Source organism: Agaricus bisporus, assembly GCF_000300575.1.
Source record: "Agaricus bisporus var. bisporus H97 unplaced genomic scaffold AGABI2scaffold_2, whole genome shotgun sequence".
NCBI lineage: Eukaryota > Fungi > Basidiomycota > Agaricomycetes > Agaricales > Agaricaceae > Agaricus > Agaricus bisporus.
This window is the reverse complement of record NW_006267355.1, coordinates 1,657,565-1,683,115: the sequence shown is the minus strand read 5'-3', so window position 1 is coordinate 1,683,115 and position 25,551 is coordinate 1,657,565. Positions and strand designations below refer to the sequence as shown.

The 25,551-nt window shown below is 48.5% G+C and overlaps 12 protein-coding genes across 12 annotated transcripts; 7 read left to right on the top strand and 5 right to left on the bottom strand.

The window, feature by feature from the left end:
• Window positions 1-31: 31 nt before the first annotated feature.
• AGABI2DRAFT_190672 (hypothetical protein) lies at window positions 32-1,985 on the top strand. Its single transcript, XM_006458271.1, has 8 exons — window positions 32-162; window positions 279-321; window positions 372-796; window positions 851-1,010; window positions 1,061-1,195; window positions 1,250-1,508; window positions 1,564-1,843; window positions 1,894-1,985. The coding sequence occupies exons 1-7, from the start codon at window positions 160-162 to the stop codon at window positions 1,667-1,669; spliced, it is 1,131 nt and encodes a 376-aa protein (XP_006458334.1). The 5' UTR covers window positions 32-159; the 3' UTR covers window positions 1,670-1,843; window positions 1,894-1,985.
• Window positions 1,986-2,393: 408 nt separating this feature from the next.
• AGABI2DRAFT_115344 (hypothetical protein) lies at window positions 2,394-3,430 on the bottom strand (the record flags this gene model as incomplete). The annotated part of the gene is made up of 6 exons (XM_006458270.1): window positions 2,394-2,519; window positions 2,577-2,701; window positions 2,747-2,864; window positions 2,916-3,250; window positions 3,300-3,356; window positions 3,412-3,430. 6 exons carry the CDS (start codon window positions 3,428-3,430, stop codon window positions 2,394-2,396), a joined length of 780 nt encoding a protein of 259 aa, XP_006458333.1.
• A 137-nt stretch (window positions 3,431-3,567) lies between these two features.
• AGABI2DRAFT_148835 (hypothetical protein) lies at window positions 3,568-4,632 on the top strand (the record flags this gene model as incomplete). Its single annotated transcript, XM_006458269.1, has 7 exons — window positions 3,568-3,623; window positions 3,678-3,726; window positions 3,780-3,831; window positions 3,880-3,981; window positions 4,100-4,216; window positions 4,277-4,434; window positions 4,552-4,632. 7 exons carry the CDS (start codon window positions 3,568-3,570, stop codon window positions 4,630-4,632), a joined length of 615 nt encoding a protein of 204 aa, XP_006458332.1.
• On the bottom strand, window positions 4,531-7,341 carry AGABI2DRAFT_199902 (hypothetical protein). The gene is made up of 9 exons (XM_006458268.1): window positions 7,143-7,341; window positions 6,936-7,090; window positions 6,579-6,881; window positions 6,398-6,527; window positions 6,249-6,347; window positions 5,629-6,186; window positions 5,479-5,571; window positions 5,155-5,424; window positions 4,531-5,102 (listed from the first exon to the last, which is right to left on the bottom strand). The coding sequence occupies exons 1-9, from the start codon at window positions 7,329-7,331 to the stop codon at window positions 4,662-4,664; spliced, it is 2,238 nt and encodes a 745-aa protein (XP_006458331.1). The 5' UTR covers window positions 7,332-7,341; the 3' UTR covers window positions 4,531-4,661.
• A 30-nt stretch (window positions 7,342-7,371) lies between these two features.
• On the bottom strand, window positions 7,372-8,512 carry AGABI2DRAFT_190668 (hypothetical protein). Its single transcript, XM_006458267.1, has 3 exons — window positions 8,133-8,512; window positions 8,001-8,081; window positions 7,372-7,950 (listed from the first exon to the last, which is right to left on the bottom strand). Exons 1-3 carry the CDS (start codon window positions 8,319-8,321, stop codon window positions 7,468-7,470), a joined length of 753 nt encoding a protein of 250 aa, XP_006458330.1. The 5' UTR covers window positions 8,322-8,512; the 3' UTR covers window positions 7,372-7,467.
• A 71-nt stretch (window positions 8,513-8,583) lies between these two features.
• Window positions 8,584-10,331, top strand: AGABI2DRAFT_190666 (phosphoglycerate kinase). The gene is made up of 8 exons (XM_006458266.1): window positions 8,584-8,718; window positions 8,774-8,819; window positions 8,870-9,396; window positions 9,445-9,510; window positions 9,564-9,698; window positions 9,754-9,875; window positions 9,924-10,128; window positions 10,182-10,331. The coding sequence occupies exons 1-8, from the start codon at window positions 8,605-8,607 to the stop codon at window positions 10,215-10,217; spliced, it is 1,251 nt and encodes a 416-aa protein (XP_006458329.1). The 5' UTR covers window positions 8,584-8,604; the 3' UTR covers window positions 10,218-10,331.
• On the top strand, window positions 10,315-12,589 carry AGABI2DRAFT_183418 (hypothetical protein). Its single transcript, XM_006458265.1, has 8 exons — window positions 10,315-10,590; window positions 10,645-11,003; window positions 11,057-11,325; window positions 11,377-11,436; window positions 11,488-11,658; window positions 11,707-11,770; window positions 11,823-11,892; window positions 11,941-12,589. The coding sequence occupies exons 1-8, from the start codon at window positions 10,391-10,393 to the stop codon at window positions 12,545-12,547; spliced, it is 1,800 nt and encodes a 599-aa protein (XP_006458328.1). The 5' UTR covers window positions 10,315-10,390; the 3' UTR covers window positions 12,548-12,589.
• On the top strand, window positions 12,572-14,857 carry AGABI2DRAFT_115338 (hypothetical protein; the record flags this gene model as incomplete). Its single annotated transcript, XM_006458264.1, has 6 exons — window positions 12,572-13,985; window positions 14,034-14,135; window positions 14,170-14,339; window positions 14,401-14,631; window positions 14,686-14,762; window positions 14,815-14,857. The coding sequence occupies 6 exons, from the start codon at window positions 12,572-12,574 to the stop codon at window positions 14,855-14,857; spliced, it is 2,037 nt and encodes a 678-aa protein (XP_006458327.1).
• A 522-nt stretch (window positions 14,858-15,379) lies between these two features.
• On the bottom strand, window positions 15,380-18,147 carry AGABI2DRAFT_134112 (hypothetical protein). Its single transcript, XM_006458263.1, has 11 exons — window positions 18,115-18,147; window positions 18,051-18,064; window positions 17,959-18,000; window positions 17,871-17,908; window positions 17,739-17,820; window positions 17,391-17,688; window positions 17,174-17,342; window positions 16,745-17,121; window positions 16,577-16,690; window positions 16,332-16,526; window positions 15,380-16,276 (listed from the first exon to the last, which is right to left on the bottom strand). Exons 1-11 carry the CDS (start codon window positions 18,126-18,128, stop codon window positions 16,252-16,254), a joined length of 1,368 nt encoding a protein of 455 aa, XP_006458326.1. The 5' UTR covers window positions 18,129-18,147; the 3' UTR covers window positions 15,380-16,251.
• Window positions 18,148-18,260: 113 nt separating this feature from the next.
• AGABI2DRAFT_216840 (hypothetical protein) lies at window positions 18,261-20,745 on the top strand (the record flags this gene model as incomplete). The annotated part of the gene is made up of 11 exons (XM_006458262.1): window positions 18,261-18,435; window positions 18,489-18,608; window positions 18,657-18,700; window positions 18,753-18,854; window positions 18,907-19,047; window positions 19,099-19,250; window positions 19,307-19,439; window positions 19,490-19,510; window positions 19,561-19,916; window positions 19,967-20,486; window positions 20,537-20,745. The coding sequence occupies 11 exons, from the start codon at window positions 18,261-18,263 to the stop codon at window positions 20,624-20,626; spliced, it is 1,854 nt and encodes a 617-aa protein (XP_006458325.1). The 3' UTR covers window positions 20,627-20,745.
• Window positions 20,746-21,747: 1,002 nt separating this feature from the next.
• Window positions 21,748-23,706, top strand: AGABI2DRAFT_216837 (hypothetical protein). The gene is made up of 7 exons (XM_006458261.1): window positions 21,748-21,792; window positions 21,841-22,100; window positions 22,156-22,224; window positions 22,274-22,710; window positions 22,763-22,851; window positions 22,902-23,145; window positions 23,202-23,706. The coding sequence occupies exons 2-7, from the start codon at window positions 21,907-21,909 to the stop codon at window positions 23,552-23,554; spliced, it is 1,386 nt and encodes a 461-aa protein (XP_006458324.1). The 5' UTR covers window positions 21,748-21,792; window positions 21,841-21,906; the 3' UTR covers window positions 23,555-23,706.
• Window positions 23,707-24,052: 346 nt separating this feature from the next.
• AGABI2DRAFT_183412 (hypothetical protein) lies at window positions 24,053-25,475 on the bottom strand (the record flags this gene model as incomplete). Its single annotated transcript, XM_006458260.1, has 6 exons — window positions 24,053-24,123; window positions 24,174-24,374; window positions 24,428-24,548; window positions 24,603-24,687; window positions 24,736-25,136; window positions 25,182-25,475. The coding sequence occupies 6 exons, from the start codon at window positions 25,473-25,475 to the stop codon at window positions 24,053-24,055; spliced, it is 1,173 nt and encodes a 390-aa protein (XP_006458323.1).
• Window positions 25,476-25,551: the final 76 nt, after the last annotated feature.

Genomic DNA, 25,551 nt, shown 5'->3' with positions numbered 1-25,551 from the left:
AGTTTTTCTTGCAAGCATCTGGCTGTTTCTGATTGCATCTCCGATACACCAGGCAAGATACCTTATGCTGAGCGTGTACATCGTTCAGGCCTGGTAGGTGATCATTTATCAGAGATAGATGGACCCCAGTCTTGTCTACTGTCTGGAAAGTGGGGGGAGATGGTAATGTAGGCTGAAGTCCGAAACGGGTCTTTATCAAGGTCATCTGAGATATATTTCTAGTTTTCCCGACCTTACGCCACTACTCATAAACATTTTAACGGTTTCCTGTGAACCAGATCACCATGGATTTTGATCCAACCACGCACCCCCACCGTCGATGTGAGCCATCCGCCCTTCTTTCATCTTTCCAGCTCACTCACGGTATTTAGACAATCCTCTTTTACAGGAACATGTCCTTGTCTCCCCTCATCGCACTAAACGCCCGTGGCTGGGTCAAGTCGAAGCCCCTCAAACGGCCATCCTTCCCGACCACGATCCATCTTGTTATCTCTGCCCAGGAAATCAGAGGTCAGGAGGCCAAACCAACCCAGATTATGAACAGATCTTCACATTTGTCAACGACTTTGCGGCCATTCTACCTGGACCCCCTCCCGACACGCCGTCCCCTCCCCATCCCATGCTGACGCTTCAACCTGTCCACGGTACATGCGATGTCATTGTCTTCCATGCTCGCCACAACTTGACTTTGGCGCAGCTCGATACATCTGATATTGAGCGCGTAATAGATGAGTGGATCCGAATATATCGAATGAGGGGAGAGCAGGATGGGGTCAAGTATGTGCAAATTTTTGAGGTCCGCTTTCATTCCATTCACATCCAACCGTTTGACCTCATTCAGTATTGGCAGAATAAGGGCGCTATGATGGGCTGTTCGAATAGTCATCCTCATGGCCAGGTTTGGTCACTTTCAGCAATCCCCTCAATCCCCTCAAAGGAATTGGACTCGCTTAGACGTTATTCCCTTCAACAAGATATATCAAGCTCTGAAGCACCCCGAGGTCCTCAAGGTCGGCAGGCTTTCCTTGTCAAGGATTCCGGACTCACACAATACGATTAGGTCGCCCGTGCTTACTTTGTGAATATGCTCACGCTGAGGCCAATCTCCCACAAGAAAGCGGCCGTATCGTTGTGCAAAACGAACACTGGCTTGCCCTCGTACCTTGGTGGGCTGTCTGGCCCTACGAAATCCTTCGTAGGTGTTTCAATCCTCTTGAAGTCGAAAGCTTCAGCTAATCACATCTCAAAGTCCTACCCTTTCGTAGACACATAGAATCTATTAACCTTCTCACTGATACAGAAAAAGTGTCATTTGCGGAAATACTCTCCCAGATAACAACGCGATTCGACAATCTTTTTCAGTGTTCCTTTGCGTACTCGATGGGTATCCATCAGCAACCCATACCGTCTCGCGACGGCGTGGAGGACAACGGCGATATCGCTCATCTTCATATTCACTTTGACCCGCCGCTCCTCAGAAGTGCTACGGTGAAAAAGTTTTTAGTAGGGTGCGCCTTCATCAGTCTTGTTCAATAGATATTCCATATACAGCTCATGCTACAGATTTGAACTGATGGCGGAACCTCAGCGCGATCTCACCCCAGAACAGGCTGCCGAAAGATTGCGGGGTTGTTCGAGTAAACATTATCTCCACAGTGTGGCTCACTAATTTCAAGTACCATCAATTTGTAGCCACATGGCCCAGTTTTTCCTCTCTTCATCTGTCCCTTCGAATTTGAAGTTAACTTTGCGGATCTCTGTAAATCCTTCGTGCATCACTGGCTCTTCGTACTGGTCTCGAAAAATAGCGAATGCGCCATACGGAACAAGTTCTCTCGACACCTGAACTCATTGTGGATCAGTAGGCATCCTGCGGCGTAGCCTTGACTCACTCCCTGCGCAGCCACCGATGACGGTAGGTGAAACGCTCTGTAAAGATTATTATGCCAGGCGAGCTCTTCATTGCCGGTGAAGATGAAGCATCTAGAAGATTGAACTCAGTGTATGCTAAAGGAAAACATTACCCGAATTCATAACGACCTGACTGGCACTTTAAATTCTTTTGCTGCGTCGACATAATACTTTCGTGTTTTCGCGTCGCGATTAGTATTATCTGGTCAGGTTATTTGGTTACTTGGTTTCGTTTATTTCTAAGATAAATCCCACCATACCAATAACACAGCTTTGGCCTCGGCCCAAAGCTTCCCGTGTTACCTTTACGCACTTCTCACGAGTTTTCAAGGTATCTTGATTAACATGGACGTAATGAAGAGGTTCAAAGTGCTGTCGATAAAACCTGGTCTTCCCAAGAGCAGGGTATCCACAAAAGACTACAATTTCTTGTTTGGCAGGGGAAGGTACAATCGGGGAAGACGTCGGTGTCACAGGAGGAACTATAGAGTTTTGTCAAAATTCGAGCTTGAAAGCATCAGGGTTGAGTACTTGCGCTCTGGAAGTGACGAGACATTGAACCCGGGGAGCTGGTAAGACGAATGTGTAGGCAAATTCAGAAAGTATTCCTTCATATTCAAGGTGAATATACGCCCAGTCTAGTGTAATTTCCTTTGACAACTTACTTCCGGAGTCATGAAGGATATACCAATATTTAGAGCGAACTTCCTGTCCGTACTCGCGAAATCAGACTTCCTGCCTTTGTACTGACGACCAGCGGCATCCCCCACGAAAAATGAATGGGTAAGATCTGCCCCTGTCAGCGTACACCGAACACCTTCAAGACGGTTCTTACCGATTTCGCAATTCTCCTCTTTGAAAACCTTTTCCAGTTCCCACCACATGCCCAGCATGGGCTTACGGTAACCGTCTTTGGCCGTTGCAGCGTATACTCGGAAGGGAACGTCGTCAAGCTAAGAAATGGGCAGGATGAACGATGAGTGACAAGAAAAGGATCAGCTTACCGCGGATGCTATGGTTGTTATTTTCTCTTTCCATTTTTTGAGAGCGAGAGGCTTAATTGCTTGATTGGAGAAGAAGACTATGGTGTACCCTTGCCGAGCAACTTCATGCAGTCTTGTTGGAACAATTGAGTTCCACCATTGCCATTCGTTATTATCGTAATTGGCGAATTTAATGACCGTGCCATCCAAATCGAACGCAGCTATTTTGCAATGTAGCTCTGGCTTAAGATTAAGACCGTGAAGACAGGTTTTCTTCTTTCCCAAGGGAGGAAGCCATTTGAAGGGGCCGCAAGTCTCATTTGCTTTCGCCAAGTCTTTTGAGAAGAAGGGATGAACTGTCGGGAACATGAGGAACAATTCTCCTCGAAAAAGGCATATTATTACTCTTCTTTGGAGGAGGTTCTTCGGTATGTGGTTCTTCTGCAGGCCGTTTCGATTTCTCTATAGGGGTTGAATGGATAAAAACCGACCGCCTTACGAGTCTCACCTCACTCACTGGATGAGTTGTCTGGCATTTGAACTTTGAAAGGACTGAGTGCCAACTGGCCCAACTTGCTAACCGCCAGATATTCACGTGACTGCTGTACTTGCTCATATGCGGCTACTATTCCGGGGGTTACATTACCGCCAGGCTTTGTATTTCAGACGACAAATGACATCGGTTCCAAAGATCATATCAACCACAGAGCTCTCTGCTCAGGATGCAAAGTTCGTGTGTCCAATATCGCCTCTTTGATAAATTAATCCTCCCCACATCCAAAGATGGATTACTCTCCAGAAGATTAAATACTCTGACGCCGAAGGAAAAGAAGTACTGCCTGCAAGGGATATGCATCAGCAGAGTAATTTAATTTTTATTTACAGAGATTGTGGGAGTGTGCTGAGCGCAAGACACGCAAATCTTCCGGCGTCGATGGTACGCGCAACCCTTGCTAAAGCATTGGTGATATAATTCTCGTTCCAGCTGTATCTGTACTGGCTCTCATCGATTCGAAAACGAACGCATTCCCCTTGTCCACCGTAATCATTGAGCAATTCAGGCCTCCCGTTGGAAAATTTGTCGTCGGTAGATCGCTATACTGCACCTTCAAAAATCCAATCTAACGAGAACCCAAAGAACTTCCCGCAGGTGAATACGTTTCAATACCGGCCCTCTGTCCTTGTCTCTTGAATATCCTACGAAGGACTGATTGACGAAGGAGAATCTCCCGAGACTGCAGCAGTGAGGGAGTTGGAAGAAGAAACTGGTTTCAAAGCGTACAGTATCTTCGAAAGTTCGGATATTGTCGTCAGCGATCCTGGTGCGGCGCTTCGGAGTTCAACATTCATGGTCTATTCAGAAGCCTGATCACATCCATAAGGGATGACGAGTGCCAATATGAAACTCGTAATTGCCAATGTATTGCTCGATGACAAGCTAGAGTTGCCTGAACAAAAGCTGGAAGCTGGAGCTGGAGAATTTATAAAATGTCGTGTTGTTGATTTAGACAAATTGCACGATGAACTTAAAGGTGAATACGTATAGTCAATTCCATCTTCTCGAAGTCTCACAGACAAAATATTCAGAATATGCTAGAAAGGTTCAAAGCCATTAGACTTAATTTCACACGTTCCACTTACTGCATTTACTCAACAGGGCTTTATTGTTGACGCCAGGCTATCTCATCTTGCCACTGGCTTCACATTAGCACAGCAGTTCCGGATTGGATTGGCGTAAATATCAAACAGTCCATTGTATGAATACCATCATTTCCGTGCCTTCTTCGCCCGGTCGATATGTGCCCTGAGCTTTCGCTGCTTGTCACGCAGGGATGCCTTTTTCTTGCCCCGCACCGCCCCACTACTAAGTATCATCATGATAGGTTTGTTCCTTGCCTTTTCTCGGTTCGTCGAGCTGCTAGGGGTACCTTTATTCTGTTTGCCTTTATTCGATCCGAATTTCTCTCGGCCGTCGCGGCCTTTTTGGATAGATGCCATACGTTCAGCATAGTCTGCCTTGGCTTTCTTTCTGGGCCCCATGATGTCATTTTCCGAAATGAAAGCCTCATTTTGTCCGGAATTGAGGTGTTTGGAGGATTCCAGTTCGGCTAGCTTGCGTTTAGCCCGGGAGCCCCCTGATTCAGCGGCCTTCGAAGCTACTTGCAGCTTTAGGTCATTGAGAATGGAAAAATCGGCCGGCGTCAGGATCTAAAGTTCCCATTAGCTTCTGAAAGAATTGGGCCGAATCAGACGCATTCACTTTTGTAGTTGCCAATTGCGAGAATTTGGTCTCTGTTGTATCGAGCTTCGGGGCCACCTCTTTGTTCCCATTGTTGTCCTCGTCTTCGCTGTCGCTGATAACTAATTCATCGTTGTCGTCTTCTACGTCAATCCATCCTTCTGACTCTGAACTAGAATCCGACGAATCTTCATCCCAACCTTCCCAAGCAGCGTCATCATCGTCATCATCATTATCGCCTTGAGATGATGCCCCTTCTTTCCGGAGCTTGGCTAAATGTTCTTCCAGGAGCTGTACAAAAATCACATTACAAGCTGATTCGGGAGCAGCAACCAAAAAACATACATCAAGTCCTTCAATACTCGCCACTGCTTCGGCTGAATGGCCAAATGGCAAAGGTTGAACGCCACTCGCCAAGCCCATTGAAGCGTCTTTACCCTGTAGTACAACCGAAGATAAGCAAGATGGTAGTTGAGAGAGAGATTGAACGCTGACCCGTTCTCGTCGCTTAAGCATCGTAGGGTTAACTTCTCTATAAAGTCTCAGGAGACCACGAGCTGCAGCGGTCACAGCTTTATCCCGACTTTTCCTATACTCGACCAAATCACCAAGCAGATCCTCCTCCATAGCCCACGGTTGTCTTCTACATACCTCCCGCACAGAATTCAACCCCGCAGAGATGACTTCACCTGCTACACCTGGGTGGATGAACTCTTGAGCAATTTTACGGATGACAGGAATGAGGACGTCTGGAGGAGTCAGCTCGTGTACAGATTGTGCCAGTGCGACCAAGATGGCGGGCACACGAAGTTGCTTGTATGTCAGGTATTTGACGATGTAAGTATAGAAACCAAGGACACAGAGTTTGTGAACACCCATGACGCGGGCGAGTAAATGCATAATCAAAATTTTGTGATCCAGAGAGAAGCGTTTGTCGTGATTGTTGAGAACGTCATAGAGCTTTTCGGCAAACGTTTGAGGGTCGTAAAGGAGATTCAAAGCGGGGAAATTCGGTGCATCTCCTGTCAACCGTTTTTTATCATGAGCGTGTTTCTGCTGTTTATGAGTCAGATTTAGCCACACAAAAAAACACTGAATCAATTCAATATCCATACTTTTTTCGCAGTCTTGAGCTTTTGCCTTAGCTTCTTGTCGGCACTTTTCGTCTTTTTATTGATTTCTCTCCTATGATGCAAGGCCCTGACGTCGATCTCCTTGACTTTCGGTCAGGTCAAATGGTGATGATCTTGAGTCAAACACATACCTCTTCTTCGTCACTGCCATCTTCCTCATCTTCTTCACTACTTAAGAAAAAGTGCAACGAGCCACTTTGGACTTTGGTAACAGGGTGAAGACAACCCAGTGCCATGATTGACACTGTTTTTGCGTCATTCCTGCATTTCAATCAGTAACATACACGCGATTATTAAAAAAAGGCGACGAACCAAATGGATTTTTTCCAGAGTTCTTTTGTGAGAATGATCGCCCAAAGAGCTTCTTCGCCATCAAAAGGCTTAGCATCATGAGTGGCATTGGTAGCTTTGAATTTCCCTTTATCACCAATGACTTCGCCATTTGCCCCCCTCTCAACCATACTGAAAAGCATAGACTGGACAGCCTTGTTAAGTTTATGATTACGTGCCCGAAGATTTGCAGTCCGGATATCTGTTAGGATAGTTTTACGGATAGAAGAACGTAGGGTCGAGGAAGTAGTACGCGGAAGAAGGGGAAAGAGCGTTTGGAGTAACCTAAAAATCGAGTTCAAGCCGAGACGTGAGCGTTAGAAAAAGAGATTGACAGACTGGATTGAAGATATAACATCTTTGTTCCTCAACATGACGAGGTTCTGGACAAGGACTTTCCTCATCTCGGCAGAGAGACTGCCATAGTTATCGAGCAGAAGACTGGAGATGTGGGAGGGGAAATCCTTGGTTTCTTTGGGATAACATGTGGCCACCTGGGACCTAGGTCAGAAACGAATGGTTCTGAGAGATTGCGATGGTGGTTACCTGGGATATAAAGGAAACCAACTCTCTAAAATTTTGGGCCTGTTCATCAGGACTTATTTTGAAGATTTCACGGACGCTGTTGTAGTGAGTCCATTGCTGGAGAAACTCCTCCTTGTACGCTAGAGGGTCTCTTTTTATGAGGTTTTGCAGCTGGGGGAGGTTTGTCGTGAGGAGAAGACCGCGACCCATTGGAATAACGGTACCAAGTTATCTTACTGAGGAAGATGGACGCCAAGCAGGACCACACAAAAGCGCCCCTATCAGATGCATACCACAAAATCCATATGTCATGTACATCATACATACAGTAAATCAAATCAATAGGCTATGACGGAGCTGGAGAATGCCCCGTTTCAGGCTCTTTCTTCTCTTCGATTTCCTGTCCCGGAGGCGGTTGAGGTTGAGTTGTCTCTTCTTGGGGAGTGCTGGTCGGCCCGCCGCGCGCACTCGTGTTGCCTCTTCCACCTCTGCCCCTCCCGCGCCCTCTTCCTCTGCCGCCTCTGACCCAATTCCCTGAGCCTGATCCCGATTGCTGAGGGGCAGTAGGACTGCGCGGACTGGACAGAACTGGAGATTGGGATTCCTCACCAGCCGCCGGTGCGTTGGTGGTCTCGGAATTTTTCCTGGGTTGATTCTTCCAAGAAGGTTTGCCAGAATCCCACTCTCGATTCTGCATCTTGTCCATCTTTCTCTTGATATTCTGCTCACGAGATTTGTCTACGTTGTCCTGGATCTTCTTTGTCCTTTCCATCTTTTGACGTTCAGATTCTTGTGCCTGTTTGAAAGCAGCCTCGTCCGCCGCGACATCCTGGGCGAAGATTGGACTCGGTGGAAGACGTGAGTAGACGGAAGACGGACCAGTCGACGCTGTTTGATCTTTTCGTTCTGCTCCCTCATGCGTGCCATTCGCTCTGTCAGTTCCTCATCTGTCAATTTTTCCTAGAACGAAGATTTAGTCTTGAGAACCAGGCGAGCCCGTGTCTGACATACGCGTTGAGGACCACCTGTCTTGACGCGGTCTGGATTGACATAAGGCTTTTTCTTTTCTCGAATGGGCTGGTCCTGGGCAGGAGATTCGGGGGGTGGGGGTGGGGGTTGGGGCTCGGGTGCTGGCTCGGGTGCTGGCTGAGGGGCGTCAAAGTCGAGGCCGAGAGAGTTTGTTGGGGGTATACTGGACATGGGAGGGAACAGAGCACGAGTGACGCATGTGACAGTGGGGTCGACGCCTAGATCAATCTTTGCGCGAGACTTGACGATAGACTAATGCCGCCCGGGCAGCGCTGGCTGGGGGTATCTGGGAAATGCGCATGCAGGTGGTCTGCACTTGTGGTCTGCAGAAAATCCGTCATCCTGGGGCTGGACGCGGGGCGGTGGAGGCTGGAGACGGGTGTGACTGTGACTGGACTAGAAAGATATCTTATCTGCTATATATACTGGGCTCATACTGGCTTATACTGCAGCCATGTCTCTCTCCAACAAACTCTCCATCACTGACCTCGCCCTCACCGGCAAGCGTGTCCTTATCCGCGTCGACTTCAACGTCCCCATCCAAGACGGAAAGATAACCAACCCTGCCGTATGTCGATTCTCCCTACTACACCCGTTTTATCCCGCCTTGACCCTTTCTACAGCGTATCAATGCCGCCCTCCCCACTATCAAATATGCCCTCGACAATGGTCAGCATAATTTTTTACCCCTTATCCTCAACTCACTCGCACATCTCTAGGCGCCTCCAAGGTCATCTTAATGTCGCATCTCGGCAGGCCCGATGGCAAGGCGATCTCCAAATACTCACTCAAACCTGTGGCCTCAGAGCTGGAAAAGCTCTTGAAGAAACCGGTCTTCTTCTTGCATGACTGCGTCGGCCCTGACATCGAAAAGGCAGTCCTGGAGGCACCCGAGGGTGCTGTCGTTCTGCTCGAGAACCTTCGCTTCCACATCGAGGAAGAAGGCTCTGCCAAGAACGAGGAAGGAAAAAAAATCAAAGCTGATCCTTCCAAGGTCACCCAGTTCCGCGAGCAGCTCACCAGGCTCGGCGATGTTTATGTGAACGATGCCTTTGGCACGGCTCATCGCGCTCACTCTAGCATGGTTGGCATCAAGCTTCCTCAGAGGGCTTCTGGGTTTTTGGTCAAGAAGGAACTAGACTACTTTGCAAAGGCACTGGAAAACCCCGAACGACCCTTCCTTGCTATCCTTGGTGGTGCCAAAGTGTCTGACAAGATCCAGCTGATTGAAAACATGCTCGACAAGGTAGGACCGTGCTTGCGGAGAGAATCGATCGATTCATCGTCATCATAGGTCAACTGTCTCGTCATCGGAGGTGGTATGGCATTCACTTTCAAGAAGACACTGCAAAATGTTGCGGTAAGAAGTGACATCAATATGTGATGGCTTCAGAGGTGACGTCATGACTGCAGATTGGCAACTCTCTCTTTGACAAACCAGGGTCTGAAAAAGTGGCCGGGATCGTCGAAAAGGCCAAGAAGAACAATGTCGAAATTGTGTTTCCCGTCGATTATGTTGTCGGAGACAAGTTTGATGCAAACGCCAACGTCAGGCTTTTTGACCCGCTTCTGAAAGAATATATCTCACAGGTTCATAATTTAGCACAAGATAGTCACGGATGACGAAGGCGTTCCGGATGGTTGGATGGGTCTCGACGTTGGTCCAAAGTCTAATGAGCTCTTCCGTCAAGCGGTCCTGAAAGCCAAGACGATTCTCTGGAACGGGTGTGTACTCATGTGATGCTCTATATCATGTACTGACGTATTCTGGAGTCCTCCCGGAGTGTTCGAGTTTCCGGCGTTTGCCAAGGGATCAAAGGTGCTTTTGGATGCCACAGTAGAGGCGGTACAAAAGGGAGCTACTGTTATAGTTGGTGGGGGTGATACAGCTACGGTAGTTGCGAATCATGACGCGGAAGAGAAGCTGAGCCACGTCAGCACTGGTGGGGGTGCGAGTCTGGAGCTGCTGGAGGGCAAGGTGAGTGTGGACTGGCGCTGGGAGTGTTGGGTGTTTGCTGACTTGTGTTGCAGACGCTGCCAGGAGTGGCAGAATTGAGCAACAAATGACGGTGTAGCTACTTGTAGATAGAATTCCCACAGTAAACATGTGACTGGGAGTGAATGTGTCGTGTGTTTGTTCTCCGCGAGTCTGAAAAGCTGAGATGGCTCGCGCAAAGCGACAAGGAGCAAAGAACGAAGAGACACATGAACCCAGCCAGACCTCGCCCATCCCGTCGTCGATGAGTCGGTCGAATACTCCAGAACGCAGCAACTCGACCTCGCAGCTGAGAGACGAGTCTTGTCCTGCCTGTGTGGAGGGTCAAACCCACGTTCTCAATGCGCTGGAAAAGGAGCGTTGGATCAGATGCGACGCCTGTAAAACATGGTATCATTGGCGCTGTGTTGGTCAAGGCGAGGACATTGATAGCATAGACAAATGGTGCGCCTGCTCTAGTTGTGCTCCTTCGAACATACCGCTGAAATTCGTCACTAGGTTCTGTCAGAAATGCATCGAAGAAAAGCCTTCAAGGACTATCACCCGTAAAGCTCCAGCCCGTAAATCCTCTCGTATCAAGACACAACGCGATTATGCGAGTTTGGATTCTGGTATCAGTTTCGATCCTGCGCGGTGGTTGAGGATTCTGCAAGAGAAACGAACGGATGGAGATCCTTTTAGGCGAATGTATGGAGGTGACCTTCGGTTGTCGTGGTTGGATGAAGATGAGATGGCTATGCGTGAACCTATCGTCATTGAAAAACCAGAGGGGTTGGAGATAAAGATGCCGTCGAGTGATCTCACCGTGAATGAAATTGCCGAACTCGTTGGTAAGGATGTAGCTGTAGAAGTCATTGGTGCGTTGCCCAGTTTTCTCATTCAGTCTTTTTTTTCCTCAACGACGCGTTAGATGTTGCTACTCAATCCACGTCACCGGGATGGACACTGGAAAAATGGGCAGAATATGTAGGATTGGAACCGGAGAAACGGGACAAGATCCTCAACGTCATATCATTGGAAATATCGTCTACTAAATTAGCCGACATGATTGTGCCTCCTCGAATTGTGCGGGAACTGGACTGGGTTGAAAACTTTTGGCCGAGTTCTCGTAAAGGCAAGGGGAATGTTTATCCCAAGGTTCAATTGTACTGTCTTATGGGGGTTGCCAATGCGTGGACGGTGCGTCCTTTTTGAAACATTCGATATCCGGTTCTGACTCTTTACCATCAGGACTGGCACGTTGACTTTGCTGGTTCTTCGGTTTATTACCACATCTTGCACGGTTCCAAGGTGAGTTAAGGATTTTCTTTCATTATTCGCATTACCACATTGGTTGTTCAGGTTTTCTACTTTATCCGACCGACGCCTGCCAACCTAGCTGCTTATGAGCGGTGGTCGGGCACTGAATTGCAATATCAATCGTGGCTCGGAGACATGGTAGATGAGGTATTTAAAGTAGAACTTGTGGAAGGAAACACTATGATAATTCCTTCTGGCTGGATACACGCCGTCGTATGTGTTCCGCGAATAGTTTGCAGTATCGTACTCACTCGAAAGCAGTACACTCCGGTTGACACGATCGTGTTTGGAGGGAATTTTCTGCATTCTTATAGTGTTCCAACGCGTAAGTTGGCTTTTTATCGTTGGTTTGGAAAGCTTATTGGGCAATCAACCAGAGGTCCGGGTGCGTAATATTGAAATAGCGACGTCTGTACCCAAGAAATTCCGATTTCCGCATTTTGCCAAGTACGTTATTGTTTTTTTTCCGTTAGTACGTTGTTGATGGTGATGTAGGTTGTGTTGGTATGTGGGAGAAAAGTACCTTCGGGACGTGCGGTCCAATGGAGAGCACGAGTTTTCACCACGACTGCTTGGGTCGCTAACGGCGCTTGCGGATTTTCTTGTGTCCGAAGCTCGGGTATTGGAGCATGGTGGGGAAACGGCGAAAAAGGAGGCTAGAGAGCAGATACCTACTGACCGAGTGAAAGATGGGCCTGCGGTGGCGAGAGAGCTTCGGTGGCGGCTACGACTGGCGAGTGGGTCTGCCAGTGACGATGATAGCACACGGAGAGCGAATGGGCATGTGAATGGGGTGAAGAGACGGCGGGTGGAAGAGGAGGGGTCGGAGGAAGGGTTGATGAGGTTTAGGAATTTTAAACCGCGTGTATGGGACCGGATTGAAGAGAGAGTGGAAGAGGCGGTGAGTGAGTGTCGGGTGGGAGTGCGCCCTGGGGGTGAGGAGGGCTGGAGTGATGTGTGGGTGGGAACAGAGGGGACGACGGCGGAGGGCGAAGAGGCACAGGTGAGCACACAGAAGACGGTGGTGGTAAAGGTGCGACGAGTGGGAGGGGGTGTTGAGCGGCAACGGATTGAGCGTAGTGTAGAGAAGTGGACTTGGTAGAATTAGATTCACACACGCTTGACAATGAACGTCCACCACGCCAACCACTCTGTGCCTACGCTCGACTCTCTTTCCTTGCACGAGCCTCCGTCCAGAGCTGCCTCTTCCCTCGCTCACCACCCTCCTCCACGCCATGCTGCCACTCTTCCCGAGTTTCACGGCTACAACCCCCTCTATGCTGCTGCCTCTGATGTCCTCGGCATGGCCCCTCCTCCTCCTCCACCTGGTCCTCCCCCTCCTCCCCTAGCGTACTCTCCCCACCCTCCCATGGGCCACTCCTTCAGCCCCTCTCCCTCCTCTTACGCCGGTTCTTATGACTCCTTCCCTCCTCCCTCCCTCTACCCACCTTCCGAAATCGAATCACGGCCTTCTCTGGAACGTTCAACGACCTTTAAATCCGTCGCCCTCTCCTCCACCAAGAGCCGAGCAATCGATCTCACAACTCCCCCGTACACAAAAGACTACATTGACCAGTACAGGCAACGGATAAAGGGGGACCCCGATCCAGAGGCACATTTCGCGTATGCCAAGTATCTCATAGATGCAGCAAAGCATATCCGTGCCGCCGCTCAGGACCAGAGGGCCGCGAGAAAGTACAGTGAGATTCTCATCCAAGAGGCTCTCAAGGTTGTCAAACGGCTGGCTACTCAGGGTGAGGCATATCACGAAGCCCAGTTCTTTCTGGCAAATTGCCATGGAACGGGCGCGTTGGGTCTTCAGGTCGACCATGAACGGGCATACCACCTCTATCTCCAGGCCGCCAAACAGAACCACGCGCCCGCTTCGTATCGCGTGGCCGTGTGCAATGAAATCGGAGCTGGGACGAGAAAGGAGCCTGCCAGGGCTGCAGCATTTTATCGCAAGGCGGCTTCGCTAGGTGACACTCCAGCCATGTTCAAGCTGGGCATGATTCTTCTTCAAGGATCTCTCGAACAGCCAAGAAATCCGCGCGAGGCTATTACATGGCTCAAACGCGCCGCTGAACAGGCCGATGAAGACAACCCTCACGCACTGCATGAGCTGGGTGTTCTGCACGAACAGCCTAATTCAAATATTGTGCCCTATGATCCTGGTTATGCTAAAGCCCTCTTTACGCAGGCAGCGCAACTGGGATACACTCAATCACAATACAAGCTCGGACAGTGCTACGAGTATGGTAATCTGGGCTGTCCAGTGGATCCTCGGCGGTCCATAGCTTGGTACACCAAGGCGGCTGAAAAGGGCGATTCAGAAGCCGAGCTGGCACTGAGCGGCTGGTATCTTACGGGGAGCGAGGGAGTGCTGAAGCAGAGTGATTCAGAGGCATACCTGTGGGCACGGCGCGCGGCTAACAAGGGGTTAAGTAAAGCCGAGTACGCGGTGGGGTACTATGCCGAGGTGGGGATCGGGATCAAGCAGGACATGGAGTTTGCGAAAAAGTGGTATATGCGAGCAGCAGGTACGTGCGTTGGATGTCGAGACTGACGCTGAACTCATCCGTCCACAGCACAAGGGAACAAAAAGGCGATGAACCGGCTGACGGAGTTGAAGCGGATGGGGAACAAGCGAGCGCTGGGACGACCAACGCGGCAGGAGGCCAAGGACGAGTGTACGATTATGTAATGTTCCAATGCTTAGCGTAGACCAACAACAGCCGCCGTCCCTGCTCGAGTTTCTCGACGTCTCCCAGCTCAACTGTCTCAACGAGGCAGAGAACCACTCCCTCAAGAGCATCCTCCAACAAAAGTCAAAAAACTCGTCTGAAAATTACCTTTTCAGCGATGCAGATGCACAGCTCCTGCTCAACATTCATGTATGTCCAACCCCCCAACTCCCCTCTCCGTTCTCCCCGTCCCAGCTTGTCGTACGTATAGTTCAATCAAGCCGTGCGCATCCGCTCTCTCGCCATCACCTGCTCCGATCTCTCTCAGGCACCCAAATCCATCAAGCTCGTCGTCAACAAACCTTCTTTAGGCTTTGAGGATGTGGAAAATGCCCAAGACTCGCAGGTCGCGCAGGTTATTGAGCTGAAGGAGGATCAAGTCCGACATGGACAGCCGATTGCACTTCGATATGTGAGATTTCAAAGCGTCAACAGTCTGCATGTATGTTGGGTCCTACTCAGTGGTGCCGTACTCCCCTTGCTTAAGTACAAACAGATCTTTGTCGAGTCTAATCATGGAGGAGGGGATGAAACCCGAATCGATGCCATCGATATCTCTGGTTTTCCGATCGAGTGAGCGCTTTTGTCTTGTAGACCAAGGGTCCAACCATTCATTGTATTTTAGAGCCACAAAGGACCTCAGCGGGTTGAAGAACACCGAATCTTAGAAATAGCTTTACTGTAGTCATGTGATCATCTCTGTTTTTGCTACCTCACTTCCATGGCTGCTGTTCATCCTTCTCGTCTTGGCTTGATTCCCAAGGACTTGCGGCCTGAAGAAGATGCTGTTGCTGAGCGAAGGAGAGCAAGTCCAGAGTATGATGATTATAGTAGATCAAGGCCACCGCCTCCGCAGCGGATGTATCCAGAGAGAGGTGGAGGTGGCCGGTATGGTGGTGGTGGACATTTTGAGGGGAATGCAGATTGGTTGGATAGGTGCCGTGATTGCTGTTTGTCATAGGAATAGGAAAATTGACTGTTTTATTTTCTAGTCGACGGGAACAGAGGGAAAATATACAAGTAGATGTTTGGCCTTCGTCTCCTCGCGCTCCCTTCAAAGAACAGTAAGCTTATTTTTCTTCTTAATTAATTTAACCACTGACAGTGCCCACACAGACACCAAAAACACCACAAGTCAAGTCGCAAATCAAAACGTCATCGCTCGCCTTCAACAGACTCCACCTCATCCTCAGAAGACGAACGACGACGAAAAGCCCGTAAAGAAAAGAAACGGTCTAAACGTCCTCGAGATCATGATTATGACCGAAAACGTCGACACCGTTCACGCAGTCATCACAGACAACACTATTCGGACGAGTCTGATTCCGACACCCACCGTCGTAACAAGAGCGTGAGTTTACCAAGACGTATAGAAAGTGAACCTCGCAGCAGGAGTAAATCCCTCCGCAACCAAAGTCGTAGTCCACTCCCAAATCAACATGAGAGTGAAGACGAATGGGTAGTCAAAGAACCTTCCGCTCCGCCTGTTGCAGCCGACGAGGACAGGTCCCGTTCTGCAACTCATGATGCTGATTCTGACACGGGCTCTGAGCTGGGCCCTCAACCGATATACAAAGCCACCACGACCAAAAAACTTGATGAAAGGGCATACGGTGGAGCTCTTTTGCGTGGCGAAGGAAGTGCCATGGCCGCTTTCCTTCAAGACGGTACCGATGTCCGAATCCCTCGTCGTGGTGAAATAGGCCTCACCTCGGGCGAAATCGCCCAGTTTGAGAATGTGGGTTATGTGATGAGCGGAAGTCGCCATAGGAGGATGAATGCCGTTCGAATGAGGAAGGAGAACCAGGTCATCAGTGCTGAAGAGAAACGTGGAATTCTCAAGTTGCAGAGAGAAGAGAGGGAGAGAAGGGAGTCTATATTGAGGGAAGAATTTAGTGAACTCGTGAGCGACAAACTCAAGGCTAGCTCTACGCAGATTCCAGGCCCCTCGAAGGAATAGATTCTGTCCATCCACCCATGTAATTATATATGAACGTTTCACGCTGTAGATTACACAACCCATGTTTGCTTGCCAAAAAAGACGGAATTACAATGCAACAATCTAGTTATACACTTGGTAAAGGGGTCTGGAAAGAAAGAGTTCAGGCATCTTGTCAAATAGTCAGTCTGAAAATCACTTACGTGCTAGAGAACTTGGTGCCCTGTCGGACAACCTTTTCAACAGCGTCCAGGAAATCACGTTCGGTGGCCACCTTCCGTCTTGCACGAATCGCAAACATACCGGCCTCTGTGGCAACAGACCGCAGCTCGGCACCAGTTGTATTGGGACATAATCGAGCAATAAGGTCGAAACGGATATCACGCTCAACACTCATACTTGAGAACAAAAGTAAGCTCAGCTTTGACTTTGAATTATTTTAACCCACCTTCTTGCATGTATACGTAAAATATGTGCGCGACCCTCAGCATCAGGAAGCGAAAATTCAACACGTCGATCGAGTCGGCCAGGCCGAAGAAGGGCAGGATCCAGTGTATCCGGCCTGGAAGGGTAAATTTTATATAGAAACACTGACGAAGTCTGAAAAGAAACAAACCTATTCGTGGCCATGAGCACCTTGATATTCCCTCTTGGGTCAAAACCATCCAGTTGGTTGATGAGCTCAAGCATCGTTCGTTGAACCTCATTGTCACCACCCGCACCATCATCGAAACGAGCACCACCAATGGCGTCAATTTCGTCAAAAAAGATGATACACGCCTTTTTACTCCGTGCCATTTCAAAGAGCTCACGAACCATACGAGCGCCTTCACCAACATATTTTTGTACCAGTTCCGAACCAATAACACGAATGAAGGTGGCGTCTGTTCGATTAGCGACAGCACGGGCACAGAGCGTTTTGCCTGTTCCTGGTGGACCAAAAAGCAAAACTCCCTTGGGAGGATCAATGCCGAGTTTTACAAAGCGTTCTGGCTGGTGGAGAAGCGTCAAATATACAGAACAAGTTGAAGGCAAAACCTCATACCGATAATAAAGGTGTTTCAACGACCTCACGTAATTTCTCGATTTGTTCTTTGCAACCTCCAACATCCGAGTATGTTACATCTGGCTTTTCTTCAACTTGCATCATCGTAACTGAGGCATCAATCTTGGGTGGGAGCGGGATTTGTATTTGGTATTTTGTGCGGTCGACACTACGGAAGTTTAACAAATCTTGTGGCGAAGACACAAGAAATACTTACCCGACACGCATACCCTCCTCAATATCTGTTGCAGCCACACGATCTCCAAGACCAACGACGAATTTTGCTATTTGCTTGATGTTGATGACATACTTGTCCTGCTCATCCGCCCCCTTCTGTCCTTGCATAGCGCCGAGCGGGTTTACGGCCTTGGCAGCCTCTGCAAGTTTTGGGTCCACAGGTATGATCTTTGTGCAGCGAGCGACTTGAAGTGGGTGTTCTTCACTCATACGTTGTCGATCTGCTGCAAGATCCCATAGGTTGGGTGACGCCAGCCCGGTGTCGGACTCCTTAACACCTTTCAAGTATGTGAGAAGGGGTTTATCAGAGACGAGAAGCGGCCCTCACCCAGCTTGTCATTAATGCGTTTCTGGATGTCTTTAATGTCCTTTTCGGTATCCTTCAGCTTGTGTGCATACGGACCCTGACCCTAACAGGGCGTCAGCGAAAGAAAGGATAGCGAGGTAGCGAGTGACCCACGTATGTCTTTAAAATCTGGATATCACTGTCGTCAAGCGCTGAGAGAAGTGAGATCCTGGATAAAGCTAATTCCAAGAGAGATACGCACCGACGATCTTCTCGTCTGTCTTGTCGTCCGTGCGTTTCTCGTCTGAAAAGGATTATCAGTTTGCGAGGCTGGAGGAGGTGGCAGGTACAGACATTTTTCCCAGTCGCTAGACAGGAAGTCAGCAGTGTATACTGTGCGTTCAAACAAAAAACTGACGCTTTGGGGGGCATGGTCGTTGACGTTGAGGAGAGATCAGCAGCAGCAGCAACGAGCACCATGACGCGTTCACGGCGCACGTGCTCTTCGGCATCTGCCGAAATCTACTGCCTGAATTGGCATATCCTCGTCCCCGTTTCTGCACCATGGCCGGTGCTCTCCAGAACGCAAAGCGCGATCTCAACAAAATCAGAGATGAGGACCGCGAAAGCAGGTTTGGCCAGGTCTTTGGCGTATCAGGTCCTGTCGTCGTCGCAGAGAACATGATTGGTGCCGCCATGTACGAGCTTGTCCGCGTCGGCCACGACGAACTCGTTGGCGGTGCGTCTTGCTCAGCACCATACTATGCTTATCCCTTCGCTCACTTCTGTCAGAGGTCATTCGTATCGAAAACGACCAAGCTACCATTCAGGTCTACGAGGAAACGTCCGGTGTAACTGTTGGCGATCCCGTCCTCAGAACCGGCAAACCTCTCAGCGTCGAACTTGGGCCAGGTACTTGGCTTTTCCTTCTATTCCTGTCCCTGCTCATCCATTATCTAGGCCTCATGGGCAATATTGTCGACGGTATCCAGCGCCCCTTAAGAGTAAGCACCAATCCAGATCACATACGCTCTTCCGTTCTCATCTCGCGATCAGTCTATCCAAGAACTCTCCAAATCAATCTATATACCCCGTGGGATTAACACTGATGCCCTCAGCCGTACAATTAAATGGGACTTTAAGCCAGCCAGTTTCAAAGTAACCCGCGCATACCCATCGGACCCTTTATCTTCGCTGACTCTCCATCCAGGTCGGCGATCATATATCTGGGGGTGATATCTTTGGTGGTATATACGAAAATTCCCTTGTCGACAACCACAAAGTTATCCTGCAGCCTAAGGCGCTTGGAACTATCACTCACATCGCTGAGGCGGGTAGCTATACTGTCGACGTGAGGGTTACACATCGTCAACCTACACTCCTCTCGCTAACTCCTTGATAGGATGTGATTTTGGAGACCGAATTCGAAGGAAAAACAACTAAACACAGCATGATGCAGCTGTGGCCTGTTCGGGCTCCGCGTCCTGTTACCGAAAAGCTGACAGCAGATTATCCCCTTCTTACAGGCCAGCGCATCCTCGACGCCCTTTTCCCGTAAGAATTTCGCCATATCCTCCATGATAATTTTCAAGTTAACGAACACTGAAAAGTTGCGTGCAAGGGGGAACAACCGCTATCCCAGGAGCTTTTGGCTGTGGAAAGACTGTCATTTCCCAAGCTATCTCCAAATTTTCAAACAGTGATATTATTGTGTACGTTGGTTGCGGTGAGCGTGGTAACGAGGTGTGTGATGCACAACATATTATTTTTTCATCTGATTGACCTTTGTGCAGATGGCTGAAGTATTGATGGAGGTTCGCGTCTTGTTTGGCCTCACTGAATTACTGTACTTAACGGTCCTTAGTTCCCTCAACTAACGATGGAAGTTGGTGACCGTCAAGAGCCGATCATGAAGCGTACTACTTTGGTAGCCAACACTTCCAACATGCCTGTGGCTGCACGAGAAGCATCCATCTATACCGGTATCACCCTTTCAGAATACTTCCGCGATCAGGGATCCAATGTTGCCATGATGGCTGATTCAACCTCTCGTTGGGCTGAGGCCTTGCGCGAAATTTCCGGTCGGCTGGCAGAAATGCCTGCCGATTCCGGTTATCCCGCGTACCTCAGTACAAAGTTAGCAAGTTTCTACGAGCGTACTGGAAAAGTTGTATGTTTGGGCAATCCGCTCCGTCAGGGAACTGTCTCCATTGTTGGGGCGTACGTATAGCTCTCTTTCTTTCCTTGTGGGTTCTGATGACCTTGTACAGTGTCTCTCCTCCCGGTGGTGATTTCTCTGACCCTGTTACTGCTGCCACCCTTGGTATCGTCCAAGTCTTCTGGGGTCTTGACAAGAAGCTTGCACAACGAAAGCACTTCCCATCGGTCAACTGGAGTTTTTCATATTCGAAATATACAAAGGTTCTGGAACCTTATTATGAACGTGAAGAACCTGGCTTTGTAGAACTCAGAACAAAGACAAAAGAGATCCTTCAGAAAGAAGAGGACTTAGCCGAGATTGTCCAATTGGTTGGGAAGAGTGCTTTGGGGGAGAACGATAAAATCACTCTGGAAGTTGCAAGGATGCTCAAAGACGATTTCCTGCAACAAAATGGCATGAGTGAATACGATCGATACTGCCCGTTCTACAAAACCAGCGCTATGTTGAAGAATTTTGTGGCTTACCACGATGCAGCGCTCAAAGCAGTGGCTCAGCATGACCTCACGTTTGCGAAGATCAAAGATACCACTGCAGACATTATGTTCAAGCTCTCGCAGATGAAATTTGAGGTGAGCAGATCATTGCCACATCTGATATTCAACTCAAGCACTTCGGATAGTCACCGTCACAAGGAAAGGAACCTATCAAACAGACATTGGACTCGCTATATAACGAGATTCAGGACAAATTCCGTCAGATTGTGGAATGAAGTGTTTATACATTCTTCCTACTTCGCTCTCGTCCTTCTTTTTAATCACGTCTCCTCTGTCCCATATGTAAGCCGAGCCTTGTGTAATGCAATACAATGATGACTCTCTTGCGGGATTGACTTCGAGGGGAGAATGTTGTCAAAATTTTCGAAGAGTTCCGAGATGAGGCTAAGAGCAAATAAAATAAATTTGAGATAGTGAAATACTAGATACTGAGTAGAGGGTAAGAATATACTCGAAAGAAAGAATCTATAGCTATGAGTTATTAGGCAGCTTATATAGATTATTCTAGGGACCAAGCAAGAGTGGCTTGTGCCACCGAAATGTACATCAAGACTACCAAGACGCCCACTGAGTGCACCAGTGCATGCCGACGGTCGACGCGTCATCAGTGAGCGTGAATGCACGGTAATGGCACGTCGTGCATTGTTGCACTTTTCCGTGTCGCTGCCCCCACACTCTCATTGCTATCGCGACAAAGCCGAAGCTACACCCCTTATTTGAGTGCGAATCAAATTATAAAACGCCACAACCGCCTCCTATTCGGTGGTTATTCTTCAACCATGCCCGAGGTTCGAACTCATCAACTAGACGCTCGTGACATTTGTCACACGTCACTTGCGTAACCCAGCTAGTCCCTGGACCCAACCCTGGTGCAGATTCAAGTTGAAACGCCCCATCACCATTTGCCGCGTTTCGTCACCCTTAGGCAACGTTAAGCCGCTGACCTACTTTCGCAGATCGAGGCCATAATTTTATCCGTGAACCGCAATCTTGCGGCACTGTTTACATTGAATGTGATATATACCGCTCCACTGTACATATCATCGAAGGAAGAACAAGTTGTCACTTCGCAAGCTACAGTCAAGTATAGAGATGATGAAGAGATGATGAAGAATGATGATCCCCTGCTCGAGGAGTGCAAGATGCCAATTCTAGATTGAAGCACAAGAAGAAACTAACAGCATCTATTGTCGAACCTTACACAAAGAAATTCAAAAAATGCTAATCACTGGTTAACTTGCACACCGTTATTCGCCCCCTCCAGAGACACCGTAAACTGATGTGACGATCAGGCGTCGCCTGGGCCCCTGACACGACCTACACCGAACATGCCCTGCGCGGTTGTGATACCCTTTTTGCCGCCCCCCTTGACCTGCCGATGGTGAGCGCAATTGATCACTCATGTCGTCATGCTCTGAGACTCTTGGAGCTCCTATGCAGGCACAGATACATATATATATGCCCATTCCCCTGATAGACTGGTCCTTGCTTCGCAATGTTGTTCCTTAGCCTTTTGTTCTTCAGCAGCTTCCTTGCGACTGCCTCGTTCGCTCTGGGATCATGGAGTCGCGTCAATCCTTTTGCGCCCGACACCAACCAACATCCACTCAGCGTGGTGACAGGATTTCCCGGTGCCGAGGAGACACCTCACGACGACACTATTTGGGGATTTATCAGCAAAGATCCGAGGTAGAGCATATTTCTGCCTGGGCTGTTGGGTTGTCTTGATTTATGCGCATGGCAGGTTTTCCAAGTTGACAAAAGCAATTCAATTTGCTGGTGATGTGTATCATTTCGACGATAAAAATGCCAAGTGCGATTCACCCTTTCTTTTGTTTGAGCTCCTGTTCACGCTCAGCCAGTGTGACTTTTTTCGCAACCCCGGATTGGGCTCTTACGCATCATGGGCATCATGGTCATTGCAGCGATCTCTCTACTTTTGACCATATGAAAGAAGAAGATATAGCAGCCTTTGCTGTCTCTCATCGCTGTCACTGGGATGATGTCATGACTGCCGCCGAAGATCTCCACGGACCCGGTTTGCTGGACGACAAGAAGGAGCGACGCAAAAAGATATTAAAGCTCCTGATCCATGCCATCCTCGCTTATGAGTGTATGCCAGAGGCGCTCAGTATTTATTCGCTAGGGATTACTGCGACCTACTCGTCCAAACTGGCTATCCCAGGTATCAGAGGAGGGGAACGTCTTCGTATCAGGCTCGAACAAAACATATTTCCGCCCTCGACCAGTATCAATTTCTATTCCAAGATTGTTGAATCTGATATTCAAACTTCCAATGGTAAGCTACTCGCCTTTGGCTTGCACATTTGGCGTCTCATCTGCATCGTAAGGAATTGTTCACATCGTGAATCATCCTATACTTCCTCCTGTATCGGCGTTTCAGACTCTGTTCCTTTTTCCTCAATACTTCTCTATCGCTGTGCGTGTTAGTGTGTTCAATCTGCTATTCACTGACGAGGCATCCTTCAGACATCAGCCATTCAGCGCGTTGACCTGACTGATGAACTCGATTTGCATCTTCATTGCAAGGATAAGAACATCGATGATTGCAAGTTCAGTGGTGCTTCCTCGCTCACTTTCTTCGCGCCTATCAATATTGCATTTGAACGGCTACCTTACAAACTTCGTCTATTTTTGTTCTCGCCAGTGGGTGGCCGCGTTTTGAAAAAGATTCTTCAGTACCACATTGTTCCCGATGCTATCGTTCACTCAGGTATATGATTCACGTCTATATCCAAAAAAGACATTGAAATCAATTGCGGCGTGCAGATTACCAGTACAATAAATCGGCCCATATCACCGCCAAGTCTGCTGAGGCCCTGGGACACGGGAACACCATCCTCAAACGCGACTTCCACCTCCCAACGCTCCTCAACAAGACCGTTCACACGCGCGTCAAAAAAATCGAATACAATCTGCCAATGCCTGGGCCGCACAAACCGTCGATAGTCAAGACCGACGTCATTGTGAATGGTCGTCATGCTCTCGTCCATGATGTGGTGACTAGTAATGCCGCCGTTCATGTGGTGGACCATCTCTTGGATCCACGTCATTCAGGAGATGATAACGCCGATGCTTCATGGGAGGACTGGGAGGACTGGTTGATTGATTGGGCTAACTGATGTGGCTCAAGAACGTTTGACTGTTTCAAGTCTGGAGTTGAAATTTGATTTGTAAATTGTATGTTATCCAGCCTAAGTTGAAAGAATCTTTCTTCTTCGAGAAATCGGAAAATGGAAGGGAAAGAAAGGCCTAACAGCCTATAGTTCACGTCGTAGTTTTGCGGCTAAACGCTTGTGTGATCGGGTCTTTTGGTGGATGTCCCATTCAGCCCCTTGTTCGATCATGACCGGACGATTCGGTTGAACTGTGCAGACCGGGCATATGACCCTTCGTCTAACTTCCAGGACATTCGCTGGTCTGCATAAGAGAGATTTAAATGGTAGGCATTGGATATTAATACCAGGTGATCGTGCTTGAGTATTGGGTTACATACCGAATGTCTTTTTCTTGGACAATTAGCATTTCCCGCGCTCTTAGTGACAAAGACTTGGCTTCTGGAAGGCTGCGCCCTTCCAAGAAAGCTAATTCTGGATTAGAAAGCACATGGGTAGCGTGCTTCAATCCAGCTTACTTGTGGTAATATTGATAGCGGGTTCTTGAACGTTAATTTCCCATTGCTTGTCAAGCTCTAGGCACTGATTTCAAACAATAGAATCGAGTCCATTGGTTGTGACTGACCAGTTGCATCCAGTAGATATAACGATAGAGGGGAACCCTCTTTTGCAGAAGCGCTAATGGCTGGAATGAGTTTATTGCGAATCCAAGATATCTGCCGCTTGGCGTATTGTCTGGTGGATAATTTCATTCTATCGACTGCTTGAGAAAAATCTTGCTGAGTACTTTCCGGTCTAGAAAGATAATCATGGAATTCCTTGTAGCCTATTCAATTAGCTTCAGCTACGACGAATAATACAGAAGTGGGAATTGCCAACCAATTGCTTGATAGATACCTAAGCTATAGTCGTAGTCGGGCTTTCCATCGGCCAGGGGATCATTTTCTAAAGATTCGGATGCTATCTTCCGGAGGGAGCGGATCTCGTCCAGCAGACCAAGCTATGGAAAACGAAATTAGATAGATCTGCAGGTCAGACCTGGGGTCGAACGTGCTGCTAGCATTGTATCCACACGATCATAAAGTCTCTTTTCAAGGACGCTTGGTTCGGCGTACAACCAAAAGAAAAGGGTGCGAAATCTAAGCACAGCGTGAAACATACTGAACCATTCTCATTGACGGACGAACCTTGGTTTATTGAAAGCGGTCCTTGAAGATTGTTCGGCAACGATGTCACTAGCTTTTCGTCCGGTCTCTTTAATGATTTCCAAACTTCGCAATACTTTTCGAGTATCTCGCCAATGCCAGCGCGCTGCCGTCACCGGATCCAGCACAGCGAGTAAACTATGCATCTTGAATGCCTCATCAAGATTTTCTCCCGCGGGAGGTGCTGACACGGGTAAAGAGTGAAAAAGTTGAAGTAGCTCTGGATCGTTAACCAGTCCTTCAAGTTCTTTAGTTCCTTGTGACTGCTTGTACGTTGTTGAAGGCTTGCTTATCAAGCGGTCAGGGAAGACGAGATGCTGGATCCAGTACGACGTTCCACCAACGACTATGGGTACCTCTCCATCCTCGTGGATTTTATTGATCTTAAAGCAAAGAATTAGCATCATTTCACGGTCTTCAATAGATACATTACTCGCCAACCCAATAGCATCGTGCACCCACTGACCAACGACATACTGTTCACCAGGTTTCTTGAAATCCATCAAGAGATGCTCAACACCCATTCGTTCCTCTTGCGGAATTTTGTTCGTGATAACATCTAGACCCTCGTATACCTGCATGGAATCGGCGTTGATTATTTTAGCTCCACGCCAACCATTCTTGAAGCCTCCCTGTTGAATCCGCAGAGCAAGTTCAACGGCAATGTTGGACTTTCCGACGCCAGTGGTTCCACAAATGGCAATCAGAGGCCTTAGAGTCATGGATGATGTAAACGAGAAAATGTCTATATGTATATATATAGTACCGAGCTTTTGATTCCTAATCTCGCACTTAACA

Coding starts and splice junctions, on each gene's coding strand:
- AGABI2DRAFT_216837 (XM_006458261.1), top strand. CDS start 21,907: ATGTTGTTCCTTAGCCTTTTGTTCTTCAGCAGCTTCCTTGCGACTGCC. Junction 22,225..22,273: donor TTCGACGATAAAAATGCCAA/GTGCGATTCACC, acceptor ACGCTCAGCCAG/TGTGACTTTTTTCGCAACCC. Junction 22,711..22,762: donor TGATATTCAAACTTCCAATG/GTAAGCTACTCG, acceptor CTGCATCGTAAG/GAATTGTTCACATCGTGAAT.
- AGABI2DRAFT_190668 (XM_006458267.1), bottom strand. CDS start 8,321: ATGTCCAGTATACCCCCAACAAACTCTCTCGGCCTCGACTTTGACGCC. Junction 8,082..8,132: donor AGACAGGTGGTCCTCAACGC/GTATGTCAGACA, acceptor TCTTCGTTCTAG/GAAAAATTGACAGATGAGGA. Junction 7,951..8,000: donor AGATCAAACAGCGTCGACTG/GTCCGTCTTCCG, acceptor ATCTTCGCCCAG/GATGTCGCGGCGGACGAGGC.
- AGABI2DRAFT_183418 (XM_006458265.1), top strand. CDS start 10,391: ATGAGTCGGTCGAATACTCCAGAACGCAGCAACTCGACCTCGCAGCTG. Junction 11,659..11,706: donor CTGGCTGGATACACGCCGTC/GTATGTGTTCCG, acceptor ACTCGAAAGCAG/TACACTCCGGTTGACACGAT. Junction 11,771..11,822: donor TTCTTATAGTGTTCCAACGC/GTAAGTTGGCTT, acceptor GCAATCAACCAG/AGGTCCGGGTGCGTAATATT.
- AGABI2DRAFT_199902 (XM_006458268.1), bottom strand. CDS start 7,331: ATGGGTCGCGGTCTTCTCCTCACGACAAACCTCCCCCAGCTGCAAAAC. Junction 6,882..6,935: donor GATGTTATATCTTCAATCCA/GTCTGTCAATCT, acceptor CTCGATTTTTAG/GTTACTCCAAACGCTCTTTC. Junction 6,187..6,248: donor AGCTCAAGACTGCGAAAAAA/GTATGGATATTG, acceptor CATAAACAGCAG/AAACACGCTCATGATAAAAA.
- AGABI2DRAFT_134112 (XM_006458263.1), bottom strand. Junction 17,821..17,870: donor TCCAGATTTTAAAGACATAC/GTGGGTCACTCG, acceptor ACGCCCTGTTAG/GGTCAGGGTCCGTATGCACA. Junction 17,689..17,738: donor ACGCATTAATGACAAGCTGG/GTGAGGGCCGCT, acceptor CATACTTGAAAG/GTGTTAAGGAGTCCGACACC.
- AGABI2DRAFT_190672 (XM_006458271.1), top strand. Junction 797..850: donor AGTATGTGCAAATTTTTGAG/GTCCGCTTTCAT, acceptor CAGTATTGGCAG/AATAAGGGCGCTATGATGGG. Junction 1,509..1,563: donor GTGAAAAAGTTTTTAGTAGG/GTGCGCCTTCAT, acceptor CTCATGCTACAG/ATTTGAACTGATGGCGGAAC.
- AGABI2DRAFT_190666 (XM_006458266.1), top strand. CDS start 8,605: ATGTCTCTCTCCAACAAACTCTCCATCACTGACCTCGCCCTCACCGGC. Junction 8,820..8,869: donor CAAATATGCCCTCGACAATG/GTCAGCATAATT, acceptor GCACATCTCTAG/GCGCCTCCAAGGTCATCTTA. Junction 9,699..9,753: donor AGTTTGATGCAAACGCCAAC/GTCAGGCTTTTT, acceptor TTCATAATTTAG/CACAAGATAGTCACGGATGA.